General features: G+C 37.8%; 1 protein-coding gene across 2 annotated transcripts in view; it reads left to right on the forward strand.

The window, feature by feature from the left end:
• LOC131692447 (ankyrin repeat and BTB/POZ domain-containing protein 2) overlaps nucleotides 1-20,873 on the forward strand; it is a 277,153-nt gene that overhangs the window by 254,499 nt on the left and 1,781 nt on the right. The window contains exons 2-4 of one of the 2 annotated variants that reach the window (XM_058979499.1): nucleotides 16,126-17,605; nucleotides 17,739-20,247; nucleotides 20,306-20,844. In XM_058979499.1, the coding sequence (XP_058835482.1) occupies nucleotides 16,377-17,605; nucleotides 17,739-20,247; nucleotides 20,306-20,844 (4,277 nt within the window). In that variant the 5' untranslated portion in view covers nucleotides 16,126-16,376. The remainder of the gene's footprint in view (nucleotides 1-16,125; nucleotides 17,606-17,738; nucleotides 20,248-20,305; nucleotides 20,845-20,873) is intronic. The other variant, XM_058979500.1, reaches the window with a different exon arrangement.

A 20,873-nucleotide genomic window follows, 5' to 3' on the forward strand; every position in this document is an offset into this window, starting at 1 on the left:
GCCTAGTGATAGGCCTATTGTAATTGAAATATCTCGTAAAATACTTCGAATTTCTTTCTGAAAATTGTACACAATCTTCTCGATGTAATTATAAATTATTTGAAAAAGCTAAAAAGATTTTTTTGGCTCCACCCTGAAAAAAATTTGTTACTAATATTTGCATAATACATAAATTATTTAACAAAAACAAATATTACAAAAAAAAATCCGCCGAGATCTTCCGAAAACGCAGCTTTTATTATTTAATGCTTTTTTCCAGAAATCTAATAGTTTCTCAGTTATGAGGGAATGAAAAATGTCCAATTCTATTAAATTTATAAAACTTTAAAAAATCACTATATTATTAAAAGTCGATATTTGTATGTATGTGATTTATGGACTCCCAAACGGCTTAACCAATTGCCGTAAAAATTTATACATAGTAGGAATTTGTTATGGAGCGTGTTTGTGTGCTATTGGTGGGGATTATCTGCCTACAAGAAGGCGCTTCGGAACAAATTATGGTTTCCTCCTATTTCGTTGAAAGTCGCATCAACGTGCGATGGGTATTAGCTAGTACTTTATAAAGTTCAAAAACTCATAACTTGAAAAAAAAGTCAAATTCAGCCAAAGTAAAAAAATCGTGTCTATAATTTTCAGCTAAAGAGTGCCAAAAAATTGAAGGGAACTAAAATTATAGTTGTAAATCGTGGAATGACTCGCATTCTGCAAATTTAAGACTTTTTTGGGGGTATTCTCATGTCAAAAGCAAATATTTTCTAAAGTCCCCCGAAATCAAATTTATTTTGATTACATAACTATATTAAGAAGATTATGTGAAAAATTCAGAATGGAACTCGAAGTGTTACGAGACATTTCAGTTATAACAGGCCTTTCGCTGGGCGTTTAGTGTAAAATTGCCATGTTTTATGTTTATAATTGTAATATCTCGCAAAGAATTCCACTGCCAAATTTTTACACAATCTTTTTAACACGATTTTAATACTTAAAGAAAATAATAAATAAAAAATTTGGTCCAGCCTTAAAAAAATTCAATTTGTTTCAAGTAATTGCACATTTCATAAGTTATATAACAAAAAAATTGTGATTTTTTTTGGTAAGCTTATTTGAAAACGCAACTTTTTTATTTAATATTTTTTTCCATATATCGAGTCGTTTCCGAGTTATCAGTGATTGAAAAATGTTCAATTTTATAGACTTCAAAAGTTCAAAAGCGAATAACTTGAAAAAATATAATATTTAGCCAAACCAAAAAATACGTGTCAATTATTTTTAGCTAAAGAATGTAAGAAAACAGTTTGGAAGATGCTTGACGTTTATATTAAGCGCACATTGCTCTAATCTATTACAGAAATTCAATTTGCGTATGATTTAACTAACTTTCTTTATTCAGGCCAATATCTAGCATAAAATGAGTTTTGTTAGATACCATTACTAGCGATAAATGTTAATTTTGGGACAGTTTTTGTACTCAGTTTTCTATGAAACTTCTAATTTTTTATTATACAATTCGTTTACTTGAGTCGGTTCAATGCATTAGCTAAATGAAGCCTTGAGTCTTTAATATATTTCCACGATGTAAACAATGAAAATGATAAAACGCTAATGGTTGTCCAACAGATCTCGTGCGATTGACCTGTTTACTGATTGAGAAATATTTTTCATAACCAACCGCGTCTTGGTGGTCGTTCATATCTATCTTGTACACTTCCGTATTATTATCGTGGTAACTGCTATGGACATGGTAGTTCGCGAATATCTGATTTCATTTTTGTTTTGTCCCCTTACGGGCCACCAGTGTCGACTTCCTCAATGATGATGCTGACTGTTAATTTTGAGATACTAGACGCAGTTTTTGCCGTCAATATTATATGAACAGCAGCCACAAATTTGGCAATTGTTTTTCAGGCAATCGTATTGGAGACTATGGATGTGCAAAGATGTAACGTGTATGATGATATTATCGCATTGCGTTTTGTGCGTGCAGGGTCAGCTAGGACGAAATCCTAGCTGACCCTACCCGTCTAATTCCTAGATGAGTCCTTTATAATAAATTACATTTTTTTCCAAATGTGACAGGAATCTTTTAATGGCCACGGTTCAAAGAAGTTAAGTTTGTTTATTGGGGCTTTAACCTTCTGGTCGTTCGCCCGCGGTTCAAGTAAGAGGTATCAGATCTTGTAGACGAACATTGATTTTCTCATCATCCATATATATGAGAATCAACCACGTATTACAAGTTGCAAAATGACTGGTTTCGCCTAGGCTAATTTGTTGAGTAACATAAGTACTGAATGCCTGACAAGGTAGAACTCGTTAAAGGCGATGTTCGTAAGCATAACCTCTATTTTCATCTTCAGCAAATATTCCCCATCATGAAATTCGGTTATGCAAAAATTCCAGAAGTCAATAGCCTCCACGTTTGGCTGGAGCACCATTTCTTGCTTCTACGATTCAATCATCCGACGGATCACCCCAGCAAGAATTAAAGTAACAGTTTCTTTTGTTCTTCCGACGAGTCACACAATATGAAAGGAAGTGTGTTATCAGACTCGGCATACTGAGTAGATATCGTGACCGATGTCTTCGGTGGCTCGAAATAGCAATCTTCCTCACCATTCTCCCATTAATTTGTTGAAACCAAACAAGATACAATTTTTTTACGAGTTACCGAAAAACATGTTACTTCTTAAATTTATTTTTGAAAAGTTTCGGGGGGGGCTTTAGCCCCCTAGCCCCCCCTCTGGCTACGTGCCTGCTTCCGGCAGTTGCGTTAGTGCAACTGAGTGGCGAGTGCACCACGCACAGAGGAGTAACTAGAACAAATTCTTGGCCAATACCCAAAATAAAAATTTTTTTCGATTTTTTATTTGGTTATATTTTTTTAGATACCTAAAAGCATACTGCATATTGTGGCAAAATAAAGAGTATGCCAAAAATTGCTAAATAATTTTTGCATTGATGCAAAATGGTGATATTTTAAGGGTTTTTTAAACATTTTTAATTATATATCCAGAAAAATCGCTTTCTAATGATGATGATTGTATTAAATAAGACAATATTATAACAAACGCAATTGAACACAACTATTTGTGTAACCTCAGCTTAAAAATAAACGAAAATAGTAGTGTTTCTGTGTATTGGAGCATTTTTAGAAACATTCTTTTTAAACATTTTATTCCAAATTTTAATGATAAAAAAGTTACACTATACGGCAAGATCCGGCAAAGTTGCTGAAACAACATTACAAAAATTCCGGCTATCCGAAAAACATTCAATCTCTTCCGATCTTTTCCAATCCACAAATTCCAAGCGATTTCAAAATATTGATATTTCCACTAATTTGAGGTACGCCAAAATGCTGTAGGGCCAAATACTATGTTTGGCAAAATGTATATCTATGAATATGTGCACAGGTATCTCTTTTCTTCTCTCTTTTCTACTGACCAACTGTTCAAGCATCGGGAAAAACAAATAAATTCACAAAGATCACCTCGAAAATACTAGTATTCGGAAGGATCTAGAAAATTGACCTCTGCACTGGTAGGTGGATAGATACCAAATTATCCCAAAAACTAGTTATTTTCTATTTTTAGTTCATATTAAAGCATAATAACAGCAATAGTCGCAATAAATAGTTTTGGCCAGGATCCGACCCCAGTTACTCCTCTGTGCCACGGTCTGAAACTCTAGCAAAATCGTGTTTGAGCACCAGCGGCTGCCTCCCTAGAGAGCTACTTATACAACTTCCAGAGGCTTATTTTGATAAAAAACGACATTTCAAAAAGAAAGTTATCCATCATTTATAGCTTTCTATAGATTTATTCACAAGAAATGACTAGGCAGTAGAAATGTTTAAGTGTTCATTTTTTGTAGTAGAAAAATCTAGGCTCCGCCGTATTTATTGCAAATCTCGATCAAATCTTTTACACACCTCAAATATATTGGTCCATAATACGGTTTTGGACAAGACCACAAAAAAATTGTATTTTCCGAGCACAATTCATATTTAAAAGGGTCTTAATAATGCACAATTTTGTCGGTACTGTAAGTAATTAATTTCATTAAAAAATATTGGTAGCAAAAAATTGAAAAAGCTACCATTTCTGTGAGAGTGCGGGAAACCCCAAATGGAAGGATCGTTTTTCCTTTTATTTTCTCAACTTTTTATTCTTGATGGCGCCAGTGGTTGAGTGGTGAGCCTGACCGCTACTCACACCAATGGGTCTGGGTTCAATCGCACCCAAGGTCGTTGAGATTTTCTGAGATAAAACATTTGTAGCTACTTCTTCTTTCAGAAGGGAAGTAAAACCATTTGTCCCGGTACATGTGTTGATGATCCGATGTCTAGGGTTCTAATGGTGTCGATAATAGGCGCTCAGTGCGGACAGAAAACAAAGAAAAAAAGCGTTATTAAAAAAAGTAATGTGTGCGTTGCGCTGCGAAGTGCTATTCATAGATGCATACTAATGATTACACTAGTTTACAAAAAAAAATAAGAATCTGGACTTCAACATAAGAACATCATTTCTGATGTAAAATCGTGTGCTGAATTCGAAAATGAAGTCCAAAAAATTGCAGTAGAACAGTTTTCGAGCAGCAGTAAAAAAATGAATTTTACCTTTAAAAAAGTGTAAGTTCAGTAAAATCCAAATATCTTCGGTTGTGGTGCATCGATATGAAATATTATTATGTTGAATTGAAGGTAATTGAATGCACTGTCGGTCGTTTGAACATTTTATTTAGAGTGTTTAGTTCTGACGTTATTTACTAGTTTATTGAACTTTTTCTTATTTTTTTCCTCATTTAAAAAAAAAAGCGTTTGGTCAAGGTTTTTAGCAATGTAATCAAATCCTAAAAATTATATTTTTATGATAAATTAAAGCCTGCTAATAACCAATTAAAATAAGTTAATATTAGTAAAAATCGGATGGAAATTATGAAAGTTATTCAATTTTTGTAGAATGGGAATTTTTGACATTCTTTAGGTCAACTTATTGAACCGTCTCGATCCCAATTTTTTCTTGAGCTTGCTTCACAATATATTCTCTGTTAGAACTCTTTTAAACAAATAAAATTAAGAATTTTGAGAGAAGTTAATCCGTGCTAATATTCGACCTCGCTTAGCCAAATGATTCTCGACTACCGATAACAATAATTTCAGGCTCAATGATGTCATCGAAAAATTGATATGCAATACTGCGTGTAATATTTACCAGTGTATTACATAAAATAACACTCTTATGGTACAAAATTGTATCGTTGTAAACTTAACCCTCACACGTCATAAAATTCGTATTTTAAAACGCTAGCGGCTCAACTGTGGTTTGTACAATGTTAATTTAAAGTATACGAATCCGTAGATATATGTGATACTACATTCGTTAAGTATTATAAAATTAATAATTTGTAAAACTATTTATTTATTTTCCTTCCTGAAACATCTAACAGTTCGTGTTTGAAACTATGTAGGACATACAACACGACTTATTTTACGTTTAAAACCTCAAAGTCTGAACTTTAGGATGATTTGAAGAACGATTCTACGTTCTTCAAATCATCCTAAAGTTCAGACTTTGAGGTTTGCATTTTGCAATTATGCAATGTATTCTAGTATATTGAAGTTTTGTGGCCCACTACAGTAAAATCGGTACGCCGTAAAAACCAATGTGATATAATTTCAAATTCAAATTACTATCTTATAGATGTTTTAACCCTTTATAAGGCAGTGGCAACTATATTGCCACGTTTTTGTTTCGTTCATAACGCTGGAATATGAAGTGAGGAGTGTTCCAATCTTATGAAATCTACTTTTTTATTTTTATTTCGTTTATTTGACACGGCTCATAGCGGTGGCTTTATGAAATCTACTTGTTAGAAGTCTGGCAACTCTTCTTACTGAAATACAGTGAAAAGTGTCAGATTGGTAGAGAGTTTTTTGAAAAAATGCGGCGATTTCCTTTTGGACCCTATAAATTAAAAATGAATTAATGAACATCTGTAATCTGTGGTCTCATTTTTCAAATTATCCTCAGAATCCAGGGGTTATATACTGTTAATGAAGTAATAACCAGTACCCCACCTTAATTTCTTTCTGAATTTCTGATACAGCTTGATTTATCCTTATATTTGCACCAATCTCGTAGGAAATACATCTAACATTACGAAGACTAACGTTTACTAATTGGCGGTAGCTAGTATATTTTCAAAACTGTTTTTATTACGAAATAAATGTAAACATATTATAAACTAAGTGAAAGAACTGTGTTTCTACTAATATAACATTCATTAATAGCCCCAAACTCTGGGCCTTATAAAGGGTTAATAACATAAAATACAATGTTACTAGAACAAATTCTCTGTCAATTTATGTTGAATGTTGAAAAAAATCTGAATAAGTCATCATTCGTAAAGCTAATGCCAGCATTTAACATTTTTCACCGTCATAAGCCTCCGTTGTGGAGCTTGCAGATTAAATTCTTTCAAAATTCTTCAATTTACTTGTTAACAGAATTCTGACAGAACATCCCTCATATACTATGAAATAAGCCCTACAAAAATTGGAATCGAGACGGTTCATTAATTTGGCCCAGAGAAACTCATAAATTCCCATTCTAAAAAAATGAATAACTTTTATAAAATTAATATCTGATGGAACCAGTGGTGCAAATTTTCATTTTCAAATGCCAACTTTCAGTTCAATCAAACCCAACCATGATTCAAATTCAAAGCCTCCCTCAATCATTCACTTTCAAGTTGGCGGGATTTTCATAACTGAATCGTACGTCTTCATTTCAAATTAATGCTTTTTCATTCACCAACCAAAGCTGTCATCTGCTCTGTAGAGACCAGTTTAGGTTAAGGCTATACCACAGTAAAGAGATATTCACAGGGTCAATGAAATTGAAAATGAATGGAAAATGATTGAGCAGGTCGGCTGTTTGAATGAATAATGGAAACGAACAACTGCGAATTGAACATAGTAGGGCATGATTTGAGAATTTTTCCTCCTTCAAGTTCAAAACAAACTGTTGAAAATTTGCAGCTCTGGATGGAACCCTACGGAAGTCGCGATAATGGCCCACTGAACGAGCAGCGGCTGGTGTCGTAAGATGATTTCAGAGACTTTCAGAGCAGCGTGCACTCAGTGCACTAGCGCAATTGCCGGAAGGATAAACTAATAAGCAAGCTAATAAGTGCTTATTTTCATTGATTAGTAGCAGGCATTAAATTCATTGGTTATTAGCAGGCTTTAAATACTTAGGATGAGTAGAAAATTTTGATGTAATACCTACTTAAGAAAGGCCATCGACTCAGCGACTGGTATTACGGAGTTGGATTGCAGGACAGGTACAGGTCTAGGATTCGCCACAAGCAGGCAATGCGACCTCGAAATGTTCATTTTTTCAGGGGGTGGGTGTAGTGTAGTTGGTAAATCGATTGCCTTGTAAGAAGCGCACCTGAGTTCGAGTCCCGACTTCGCACATAGGGTTAGAAATTTTTCGTAAGAGATTTTTCTAATCCGAAGAGGCGAATGACCTTACGGTTAAAACCTCTGTAATCGAAATAAATAAAAAATGATCATTTTATACGGTGAGATAGTTAGTCTCCGAGTACACGTATACTAGGGTATTGCAAAAAAAATTTTTTTTTGAATTCTCAAAGGCCCCTCCTCTCATATTGTGACAAATGTTAAAGTAAGCTCAGATGCCAAATTTCACATCATTTGGACAATTTTAGACCCCCGCCCACTTCGCTTGAAATTTTTTGAAATTGGTACTATGGGAAAATATGGAGGAAAAATATATTAAATGCTATAACTTTTGAAGTAGCATTTAGAAAATTACAATTTATACCTCTTTTGAAAGGAAATAATCTTAGTATTTGAATGAAGATATATTTTTTTCTAGAAAAATGCGGGAAAGTGGGGTACTGGGTCATTTTGGCCCCAAAATCCCCTATTTTTAATGATTTTTATGCTCCGTGAGGCAAATCATACATATTTTATAGTTTTTCTAATGTGAAAAAATCTCAGAAATCGAACGAAACCCTTTTGACCTTAGTTCGAATACGAGAAGTTGGGGTTATAGGGCTTTCTGTCAGTCATATTAAATTTTATCATTTTCTCATGCATATATCTCTATTATTCTTCAATCAATTTTCATAAAATGTAACTTATTGAACGTGTAAAATTCTGAGGAATAAAACAAAAATAAAAACGTCAAAGGTAAAATTCAGAAACATCAAAATTTTTGATGTTTACTCTACAAATCTCATTTTTAACATTATTTGTCCTAATACCTCAACTTCCCCTATTTTTCCAGGAATGAAACTTTTCTCATGTGATCCCTAAGCATATTTTACACTAAAAGTAGTAAATTAAATAAGAATTTTGTTGTTAAATGGAGTTAATATGTGCGATTTTATGATAAAAATGTGAAATCGACACTATATGTCAGATAATTTGATGTTCCTGAATTTTACCGGTAACAAACCTATTTTTGTTATAATCCTAAGGATTTTCCACGTTCAACAAGGTATAGTTTATGAAAATTGATTGAAGAATAATAGAGATGTATTCACGAGAAAATGATGAAGTCTAATATGAATGTCAAAAAGCCATTTAACCCCAACTTCACGTATTCTGACTAAGATCAAAAGGGTTCCGTTCGATTTCTGAGATTTTTTACATTAGAAAAACTACAAAATATGTATGATTTGCATCACAGAGCAAAAAAATCATTAAAAATAGGGGATTCTGGGGCCAAAATGACCCAGTACCCCACTTTTCCGTATTTTTCTAGAAACAAATATATCTCCATTCAAATACTAAGATTATTTCCTTCCAAAAAAGGTATATATTTTAATTTTCTGATTGCTACTTCAAAAGTTATAGCATTTAATGTATTTTTCCTCCATATTTTCCCATAGTACCAATTTCAAAAAATTTCAAGCGAAGTGGGCGGGGGTCTAAAATTGTCCAAATGATGTGAAATTTGGCATCTGAGCTTACTTTGACATTTGTCACAATATAAGAGGGGGGGCCTTTGAGAATTCAAAAAAAATTTTTTTTTGCAATGCCCTAACGTATACTCAGAGCAACAAGATATTCAGTTATGATTTTATGTGTTTAAACTCTGCATAGCCGGCCATCGAGAGTGATTTCCTTTTTTCCTAAACTACAGCAATTTGAACTCCACACAACCGACAGTGGGAGTATTGCTAAAACTGTGAGCTAGTCTGATATCTATAATCGTTTGAGAATTGGGTAGTTAGACCTCTAAATAAGAGTATTTTCAACACTCTCAAATCAAATCACAACTAATGAGGTTTTTCATTGAAAAAACCCGGAGCGCTGGACTGCACTGGTGTTGCACTTTCTAGCAGAAGAGCAGGCCACTAGACGTGTTTCATTCCCACTTCTACTATAAAGTGCAAAACCAGTGCAATCCACTGTCAAACCTGGCCACAAACCGCGACCATGCAATTCCAATAATCCACACATACGCCCACGATTTCGCCTACATGAAAATAAGTAAACGTAGCATCTTTAAACTTCCAAACGCGGTCTCAAACATTAACCCACCACTTACATGACCTGAAACTCAAGTGATATGGGGAAACGGACTACCATCTGTACCATACACTAAAATTAAGCATCAGATTCACGGTCCGCGCGCGATCAAGCAACAATACAAGCTACATCATTATACAATCAAAATTATACACGCGAAGTCACATATACGTGACAAACACGTTAATATACAAATGCTTGAGCTCTTCGGGACCATCCACGGCACCTACATCCGCGATCTCTGTAAACATGATAACATCCTAGTGATAAAGTGAATGTCTCAGCTCCTATAAATTTTCAAACGCAAACCTGAACCTAAAAACTCCCGCGGTCGCACGATCATGAATCGGCCACTTCCGGTTGTTTCTATCCTTGATATCAGCAGACTAGGTCCATGCCTTCAATTGGATCAATTTAAAAAAGAAAGCTCTCATATCCACTGGACACCACGTTACATGGCGACATGACCGAGGACTCTAGTGATATGGGGTAACTTACTCCTTGTCAGAATGTGAATTGTACATCAAAAACTAACTATCAGAATGAAGGTCCGCTTGACCATCCAAGAACGCACGCACATATAGGAAATGCCACACGGTTACAAAATCCAGTCTTGTACACGCGAAGTCACATGAACGTGAGCACACGTGACAAACACGTTAACATACGAACGCTTAAGCCCTTCGCGATTAACAACGCACACCTACGCTCGCCATCGCGCAAACTTAATAACACCCCTGTAATAAGGAGAACGTTTTAGCACTCACGAAGTTTCAAATGCTGTCTCAAACACGAACCTACAAACGTCCGTTTTCTCGCGCTCATGAATCGGTCACGTTCGGAAACCATTACTCTCTGTCCTAATAACTTAGCTCCATACATTCAGTAGGACCAATCAAAAAATAAAGCATATATCCACTAGATAACACGTTCCATGGCGACATCACCGAGAACTCTAGTGATATGGAAGATTAGCATCTTAGCCGTACACCAAAAAAATAAAGTATTAGATTCACGGTCCGCGCGCGGGTATCCAAGAATACACGCGAAAAATGCGAATGGCACACGGTTCTAAAATAGAATCTATACACGCGAAGTTACATACACGTTAGCACACGCGACATACAAACGCAATCGAACACGTTAACATACAAATGCTTAAACTCTTCGCGATGACACACGCGATCGCGAGTCCCTACGCCCGCACATACCTGAACCGTACAATGAATATCACATTCAGAATCACGGCCCGCTACAATTGGCCTAAAGCAGTGTTTTAGTGGGCGACATTGCCTGTCTCGTCTGCAAATTGTAGCATGTGATTCTGACGGGGAGCCCTTCCAAGAACCTAGCTCTACAGCTGCAGTAGAACAACTCTCGAAAATAAAAAAGTTTTTATGGTTGAGCTCACATAATTCCAAAACCTTCAACTATGGAGGTTCAGTATCTTCTGGGAAGTTTTATAACTCCCACATTTTTTCATTAAATACTGCAGATCAACTCCATTTAACAATAAATTATTAGTTTTCCCTAAGGAATATGGTAAAAAACCACTTTGTGCATAAGGACACAAAACCTGCTTTGAAATTGTTTTTAATTTTTCGCTTTCCGCTCTTCAGCACATGACAGCCGTCGTGATCGCCATGTAGACGTTAAGTCCGTTAAGTACAGCTTCCCGTATTTCTCAAGAAACGAAAATATTTCCATTGAAATGCTAAGAATGTTTCGTTCAAAAAAAGGAATAAACTGAAATTTTTGGAATGCTTCTTTCAAAGTTATAACATTTAATATATTTTTTCATCATATTTTATGTTAATGTCAAAAACTTCAAGTAAGTTGGGCAGGGGTCTAAAATTGTCCAAATGATGTGAAATTTACTTTGACATTTGTCACAATGACCTTTGACATTTCAAAATGAGTGTTTTTGTGATGCCCTAATAACCACATGCATTATATTGACGCATTATTTTAACATCAATAATGTTCATTTGCTCTTAAACTAGTGTTGCACATCACAAATATTTCAAGACATTGCATCTTATAAGCAATATAACAGGCATTATAGCAGCCTTTAGAGCAACGGTTCGATCGCATTGCATTTACAAATGCTCTAACGCTCTACTGCGCTGCACTTGAAGAGCATATCATGCTTCAACTAAAAGCTATCAAACATTAAAATAATAAGACGTTTATAAAGAAAATGTTCTCTTAAAAAATCAACCTGCTATAAAATAGAGAACAGTGTTGCAAAAGGGAAATTTTCGGCGAAAGGTGCAAGCATATCAGACCACTATCCGAACCATTCCATATTTAGGTTTGAAAATTAAACAACACGACTATGTGTCCGTACAATTTCCGACCCAGATGAAACATACCATTGTGAATCCGGATTATATGAAGTAAATGATGATCTACGAACCTTTTTAATGAACTGGTATGTAGAACACAACATCCGAAATAAACCTTCATTAAAGAAATTTAATAAAGGCAATCGAAATGTTTCAATTGGCAAATGCTCAATATTTCGTCTGCACCATTTGTTGTAAAATACCGTTGTGTATTAGATGCATGGATATTATATTAAATTTTGTTACTTTGATTTAATTGCCGTAAGGTTCTACTGCATTGATTTTGTTAGCTATTTTCGGCAAATTTAAGACTAAAAGAAACGAAACCAATGTAATTGCAAGACCGATAGGTATTCTAGAGTTATAAATTTAGAACGGAAAATTAGGACTAGGCAGTTGCATATGGACATGAAAAGAAATGTGAAGAATCCTTTGCCTTCTGCTGGTACGACTTGGGCTTTCCCAACATAGAAAAGCTTAGAAGACGCTGTGCTGGGGTAAATACTGACCATGTCTCGAAATCTGCACGGCGAAACACGGTTCCGAAAGTGATCTTTGTTTCGTTTGTGTATGTTGATGTATTTCGCGATATGAGAGCGTGAAAAATATTAATTATACCTTTTAATTGCATTAAATATTGCAAATATCATTCCGTCGGCAAGTATTCTTGATAGATAAGAGTACTAACGGCCTACCTCGTACGAAGCTGATGTCATTGACCATGGTTCGGATCCCGGAAAACATGAAAGGATTTCATATACTTCGATAATTAAGAAACTATTGAAAAACGAGCGTTATCCCGCATTTCCATTTTTTTTTCATTTTGATATCGACCTTCAACATGAAACAAGTAATATTCCAGCATCCAGTAATGCTTTCAGAAGATAAAAGCTTTATAAAAGCATAACTAATGTAAGATAAATGCTTTCAATGGCAGCTCTTACTTTGTTATAAAAAACTTTGATCCGATGTATGTAGCTTTCTCGTTGTTTGAATAATTTTTCTAATTGAATTATTTCAATATAGACTAAATTGAAAAAATGAAATAAATAGGGAAAAATAAGCAGAAAAAGCACTAGCGGATTGTTTGAGAATATGTTAATAGATTCAAGATTCAAGCCTTCGCTTTTAGTATACTATGCACTGAATAGAGTCAAATGCTCGCAAAAATATGAATAACTCACAAATATCAACCCTAGAGATTAGCTAGAGTATAAATTGAATTAAGCAAAAACTGCTAAAATATGTAAAAAGAAAACTACTATTTCTTGACAGTGTTTTGGTTCTTATAAACCCAATACTATAGAAACGACGCACTGAGTTCTTGAGAAACCTCTATTTACTCTATTTGTGAGAAAAATAATAATTTTTGATATGAAAATTTACGACAAAGTTGTTTGAAATTGTGATAATTTACGATTTTGACAGTTTACACTCAGGTGCAAATGAAATGACGACGAAAATATTGCTCCTAGAAACGCTTGTTTCAAGTTTTTGTAACTTTACCAAATTTCAACATTTTTAGATGAAAATTTTACATCCTTATTGCTATCATAAGACACAAACTTTGAATTGATAATTTACTTCAAAGCTATATAATCAAGCATTATGCTAAAAAGTGCTGTTTGCAATTATTTTCTTAAATGAGATTTTTCACAAAACTTTCCTCAAACATGTATATTTTTGCATTAAAAAATGGAAAACTTTGAGGTTGTGTTTAAAGCAACCATTTGTCATAAAATTATAACTTGACGAGCATGCATGCTCTGTTATATAACGCAAACGAATGCTTGATGTGTCTTAAATAATGTAAAATAAAAATTCGTCAGAACTTAGAGAATATCTGTAAACACTGAAATGAAGTCACAAAAACAGGTTTTGGCAAATTAGCGTTCTAGAAAAATTATTTGCATCATAGTAAGTCTAATTGATGTTGAAATGCACATCGGGCCGCGTAGGTTCGCCTTGCCTTTTTGTGTATGTAAAAAAACTTATACGAACATGTGAAGCACTCTATATGTTATATTTGTGACCAATTTTTCCAATGAATTTTAGCGTCAGCTTAAGAAATTAGCATGTACAAGCTCTATAAGCTCATTATAACTAAAAAATCATTGGCCGTCGGGTCTCTGAGACCCGCTCGCCTTTAAGAGGGTTAATGCTAACGATAACTTTTACAGTTGTTTGACCTTCTGCAAAGTTGTTTAGAGCAATGAAATGCACATTTTCATCCATAGTATGAGTTCCTAAAACTTACTATAATGAAGTAATACATAAAAACCAAATTACGTCATTACGCCATTCAACTAAGCAGTAAGCAGTCAAACGAAAACCAAAATAGTCACCTATATAACTTATTTTATTTTGCTTAATTTTTGATCCCTTTGGGAAACGCCATTTTTATCAGTCGAAAAAAATATTCCAACTCAAGTTGGTCCCTGTTTTCGAAAAGTGTAATACTTTCAAATGAGTAGGATTACTAGAGAAGTTGAGATGAAAAAGGAATCATGTACACCGTAATGTAATTTAAGTTTCACTAACATTATGGGGGCGTCTGGTGTAAAGTGTATTTTGGTTAACGATTTTGAAGGCAGGGTAACAATGGCTCTTTTTTGTAATGTTAAGATTTATTTAGACGTCCAACTATTTCCACGGCGAGGACCGCCGCGGAGAACACGTTAACTCTCGATAAAATTGTCTGATACGGGAAATTCAATAAGTGTTCTAAAGCTTAGACTTGTAATTAGTCGATAAACCAAAAACCGAAACCGAAAACCGAAAAATCTTATATGTGACTGTAAAATTCGCTCACTTTTCTTCAATATAATGGAAATTATTTTTTCAGTTTTCGCTGTAGAAAATTACCCATTGGATATTTTCTCTAGAAAATTTGGGTAGAAGTAGTTTAGTGTATTGTTTATACTACATTTTTATCGTTGTCAATTATTCAAAAATTGTTGCCGATAGACTGAAATCTGCTTGTGTTATAGCAAATATGTACGAGGAATGCATGGCTGTTCAAAACAAAAGAAGTTCAGCGCGGCCTCAGAGATTGCGGGAGACTATTCTAGAATTTCAATACTAAAAATCAAGCGGATAGAAGAGAAGTCGATTTTGTTGCGCACTACACCAGACGAAGGGGGACGTCGGAACATAAAAAATCCGCAAAACACAAACGACAAAAAATTAAACAGCGTTCCAAAAGTCTGTTCACTTCCATCAATTACGTCAACTACAAATTACTACAAAGTAATACAACTGCCACTCTTTCTTTCCCTTTGAACTCAAACGACTTTCCAAGCGAACATTTATTTATGCGTCTTTTCTACTTTTTCAATTACGCGAAACACACCGATGATGTACAAGTTTGTACACTTTGCGCAAACCGACAAACCACCACTGGAAGAGTTGACATGATTGGTTCAATGCGAAATTGCTTTCGACTTTATTACATGAATTTTACAAGAACCGCAAAGTGCCACCGCATATGCTAGGTACTCGAACAAAACGAATTGAGTGAAAAAAACAACCATTAAAACCATTGGACATTGGAGACCCAGCTAGACGGTATGGCGAGGCCAAAACATAGGCTAGCCAACCCGGTGCGGTTAAGAAGTGCGCGAGTAATGTGGGCAAAAGGGTTTAAATTAGAAAAGGAAATGAACATGTAACGAAACGAGCGCAGCTGTTATGTGATTATGATCTTTCAAGTATGTAGTTCAACTACTGCCAATGGATTTAGTTGACAGGTGTGTGATGTAGGGGATTTTTATTTTGGTAGGTTGGATTGGTACGTTAAACTATAAACGACTTCCACAGGTCTTCCATTCCGATGGTTCGTCATCTTAAAATTGGAACAATCGTTGAAGTCTCTTTGTCTCAAACATTATTATATATTGTACTTATTCTATTGATTGGTCTACACAATGTAAAAAGATCCGGCCGGCCGTGAGTTTCTAATTTTCGCACTAAATTTCTGTGAAGTGCACCTACCTATATTCCAAATGCAAGCTAATTTCATAACATCGCACCAGCTGAAGTATATCTACTGCCACCATAAAAAAAGTCGACCTGCAAGCCGGCATACCAACATATATTCAAATCAATGTGTTTTTCTTTGGCGTGCCAATGGGCACAACCACCGCGTAATGCGGCTGCTGTCCAAAATAATTTAGCTAATACATTTCAACTATACATTTGCAGCAGTTGCCGTAGACTCGAATCATAAGTGCAATTTCCCGATGTTTTTTCTCCACTTCGTTTACTGCTAGTGCTGCTGCCCTACAATGCATCATAAAATTATCCAGTGGCACGCGGTCTGAACCCACGCTGACCACGGAAGGCGGCTGCGGTGGTTGGCACGCTGCATGGAAACGAAAGTGAATATGCTTGTCGAACAAAGCAGCAATGTTGCAACCTCGCCAGTGGCCTGCTCCTAGCGGGGTAAACCCAGCATGACGTGTACGGAAGACTGCACCTGCAGTCTGTGTCGGGAGCTACGAGGGTACAAATTGAAAGTGAAACCACCAACCAAATCGGAACGTTCTTCCGGGCCGACCGAAAGTTCTGCGACGGCGGCTGTTACTTCGGCTACTGCTGGCGCTGGAAAACAACAAGGATCAAAATACTGTAAAAATAATAAAAATAATCGAAACGACAACTTCATTCTAAGAAGACGGATGTCCACTGACTACAACAAGGAAGCCCGCCATGGTGGGACCGTGGCGCCATCGGCGGGCTCCTCATCGACGGAAATCAATTACAGCTTTCCGGAACAAACATCGGTCGCTACACGACTTCAGAACCGCATGAAAAAAGCTCAAAGTTACAACGAAATCCCATGCTTTGCTAAAATCAATCGTAATCGATATAGTGGAGGTTTGGTGGAACCCAAAATGATTAAAAGTACCAATAACCTCACAGAGGACGATGACTACTTCGGTTATCAACCTCCCTCACCTCCGCCAACATCCGTTTCCATGCAGAACATAAAGAACAAAATCGAGAAGCAGAAAGATCATAAGGTAATCATCTACTTCGGAGATAGTATCGTGAACAAAAAGAGCGAGAAAACCAAACCAGCCCCATCAACCCCACCACCACCAAAGACAAGCGAGTTGAATGTATTCCACGCTCAACGCCTTTGCGAGGAAACTGCTGAATTACAATTTCGTCGCCAAAACTCCATAGTGCCGAAACCAAAGCGTAAGGATACCTCTGGTGATCAAAATGATCAACCGAAACCTGGTAAAGAGTTTATGCAGCAACTCAAGTCAGTGTTGGAGGAAAAAAAGAAAAATGCTCCTGCGGCAGTAGCACCCACAGCAGATCCGATGGGGCCAGGTTGCTCTGCTACAGTAGTGATAACCCATAAAAAAGCTCCAGCTCCGCCTATTCCTGAGGCAGCCCAAATAGGAGCCATTATTACTGACCATTCGAAGCAAAACCACACTCAAGTCGTGGAAATTCGGCGTATGGAGCAGGCCAATGCACCCCTGCCATCATTTGTTGAGAGTGTCGTGAACGGGGTAATAAACATTAAAATCGAAGAAAGCTTCAAAATGGCTTCAGACATCGTACAAGCAGTTTTTCAAAACGATTCTTCAGAGGAAGGATACGGCTGTAATGATGAAGATGTCGGTGATCCATTCGATTGGAGCTTCGTGCAGAACTGGCGGGCACGGTAATGTAGACTTGATTTAAATTTATGCTTTTTTGCAACATACTTGGTGAGCACGTTTATCTCTCGAAACATTTGAAATCCTCAGAAGTTAGCCGTATAGTGAACTGATTTAACTGTTTCCTTTTTTTCACAGACCCTCCGGAACGGTGGCCAATGGACATGTCAGCTTGCCATCCAACAACAGCAACTCAACCAGTTCGGGAGTAAACAGCGCCAGCACTAACCTCCAAAACGGTTCCAATGGGTTATCGCCAGGCAATCACTACATTGCCTCATCAAACCCGGTCACTTCTGGACCGCGAATTCAGAGTCCAGCTGTGGCTACACCAGCTCCGCGAATCTCCAAGGAGATCGCCGTTCGTCCGATTAATGGCAACCAAGACCCACGCAATTACAATCTTTCACCGGTTCAAAGCTTACAACAAAATGGCGACACGACTGGCTCGAGCAATAACAGTAACGGTAGCAACCCTAATTTATCCTATAACACCTCAGCCATGATCCCGGAACGCGACGTGGGCCCCAACAAGTTTGCAAATGGTAACCTTAAGCAACAACACCAAGCGCCCCTGCATGGACCTCAACAACATCCAAACGGACAGATTCAGCATGGGAACATTCAGCAGCAAGGTCCTCATCGATCCGTTGCAGGGCCTACTAAACTTACCGTTCAAAGCTCACCAGTCAAATGTCAACCGGCAATGATCAGTTCGGGTTTAGATAAAGTAAACCTAAATGGCGTTTCCAATGGAAACAACACCAGGCGCCTCAACTCGAGCGGATTGAGCAACAGCAACGGCAATCTACTCAATTCACATGCGTCCTCCATTGAACCATTGAATAGTAGCAGTAACAATTCGAGCAATGCCAGCAGCGTTAGCCATTTGAAGCAACACTTTTCCCAAAATCATCATGCCATGCAATCCTACCATCATCCTCAATCGCAACAGAATTCTCTCGGAGGTCCACCACAGAAAGGTTTGGGCATTACCCGAACTCATCACCATACTGGAACTCACGACTTCCGAGGATTGCAACGGGTTAACGAATGTCACAGCTCGTCGGACGAGAACCGTTCCTCTGGACATGCATCCATGTCTGATACTGGACACGGAAGCAGCTCACCTGGTGGTAATCGAAATAACGGACCACTCGGTCCACTACCCGAGGATCGGCTTGCTGCAGGAGTAACGAATCGTAGTGCACGCTCGCGAGCTAGTACTAATCACTCACGCTCCCGACACCGTGCAACACCAGCCAAGATTCCATGGGGAGGTGGAGGATTGGAGGACATCAAATTAGCCATTCAACAGTTGACAATGCGTTCACATACCAGTACATCGACCTACAGCAGCCTCAGTGCAGGATCGGAAAGTTCCGAACCAGAGCGTAGATTAGGTCGCTATAGCTCGTTAGAAACCGTAAACACTAATGTAACCAGTGCAGATGAATTCGTGTGGGTCGATTCGCACAATCGTCTAGTAGAACTACAGCATCCTCCATGGAGTCAACACTGTGTTTTGCGAGTACTTCGATCAGGTCGATGTCGGGAGCATTCAGAGAGGGTCTCCGTGGAGGCAGTTCCAAGGTTGGGGTATCTGCTTCAACGGGCTTTGGTACGCGTGGCACGAGAAGTTCAACGTTTGTCAGGACCGTTGGGTCTGTGTTCTAAACATGAGGTTTCCGGAGCGTTCAAGATTGTCTTATCTCCGGCTTTAGCGGACTCGTGTATCAAGGCATGCCTTAGAGCAGCCGCTATGTTTGCAGTTCCAGGCGACAGTGCATTGAAGCAGAGCAAATCTGCTCGAGCAGGTCTGCAACTACCGGTTGGACGATTCCATCGTTGGATGGCAGATGCAAGGTTAGGAAGATTTGTACATGAATATGCCGCCGTCTACCTCTGTTCTGGGTTAGAAAATTTGCTAGAGGAAATCTTCCTTCAGTGTCTACCATCGGATCCGACTACAACGCTAACTGCAAGCGGTCTCGAACATGCAATAGCTGGATCTGGTGATCTGTGGGGACTACTACAGCCATATGCGCATCTAAATGCTGGTCGAGTAGCCTCCGGAGCACTTACGATGCCACGTTGGGCTAGTCAATCGTCGATAAATTCTAACACACAAAGTCCTACACTTGAACCTTGTCTTCTGACGACCTGCGTTGGTAGCCTAAACGAACTAAAGGACTTAGTTACCCGGGCACAGCAGCGGAGCCAACACATTACTATGTCACAATCTGCTCTTCGCGTACTGTTTTACTTTATGCGCTGCTCTCAACTGGAACACAACGACATCGGTGTTGCAACCAATGGCGGAGGAACCAACATCCAAGAGTTATGCTATGAGAGAGCGTATGTTGTTCTACCTCCCCTTGTGGAGTGGCTGCGTGTTTCATCTGCTCACGCAGAGTACCGCCATGCATTACTAATTGACAAAGACGATATCATGCAAGCAGCTCGATTACTGCTTCCTGGAGTTGACTGTCCACCACGGCAGATTATTTCAGAAGAAGAGTTACCCTCAAAAAGACTAACTTTAACAAACCAAAGTATAACGTCGTCGAATCACTCCGGCCAAACGCAGCCACTGCACGGGTCCCTCTCGTCAAATTCTTCTACTTCAACAACTAGCAGTAATATTGTAAGTATACTAAGTGTCGACATATTGAACGATCTATAGTGATTTTGTTTTCCCATAGGAGGACTCCAGTGAATGTGGTCGTCGTGCTACTTATGCTCTGGCATTCCGTTTGATGCTAACCGGGCGTGCAGAGCTTCTAATCCAAGCTCTTTCATTGGTTCCACCAACGACCCGGTACGATACGCTGAATCATCAAGGAGTAACTGCTCTTATGATTGCTTCAGTTCGCAACGACGATGCAGCGGTCCAAACACTGTTGGATGCTGGAGCCGATCCAAACATCGAAGTGCCGTCCATCGGTTATCCAAACTGTCCAGCTATTCACCCGGAGACGCAACACTGGACAGCAGTAACCTTCGCGGCGTGTAAAGGAAATTATCAAGCTCTTCGAATACTGCTGGAGCGGGGAGCTCATGTAGAAGGCGGAGCACGACTAAGCGAAGACAAATGTACACTGACTCCCCTGCAGGTTGCCGGAGGAGGTGGTGTGGTGGAAGTCGTTTCGCTACTTCTTGCACATGGAGCACATGCCTTTTTGTCAACACAGCTTAAGGATTCGCTTTGTTTTTCAGGCAGTGCTCAGCGTGGTTGCTACAGGTAAGTAGCTGTATAAATTCAACCAGATA

The sequence above is a fragment of the Topomyia yanbarensis genome, chromosome 3 (genome assembly GCF_030247195.1).
Source record: "Topomyia yanbarensis strain Yona2022 chromosome 3, ASM3024719v1, whole genome shotgun sequence".
In the NCBI taxonomy this organism is placed as follows: Eukaryota; Metazoa; Arthropoda; class Insecta; order Diptera; family Culicidae; genus Topomyia; species Topomyia yanbarensis.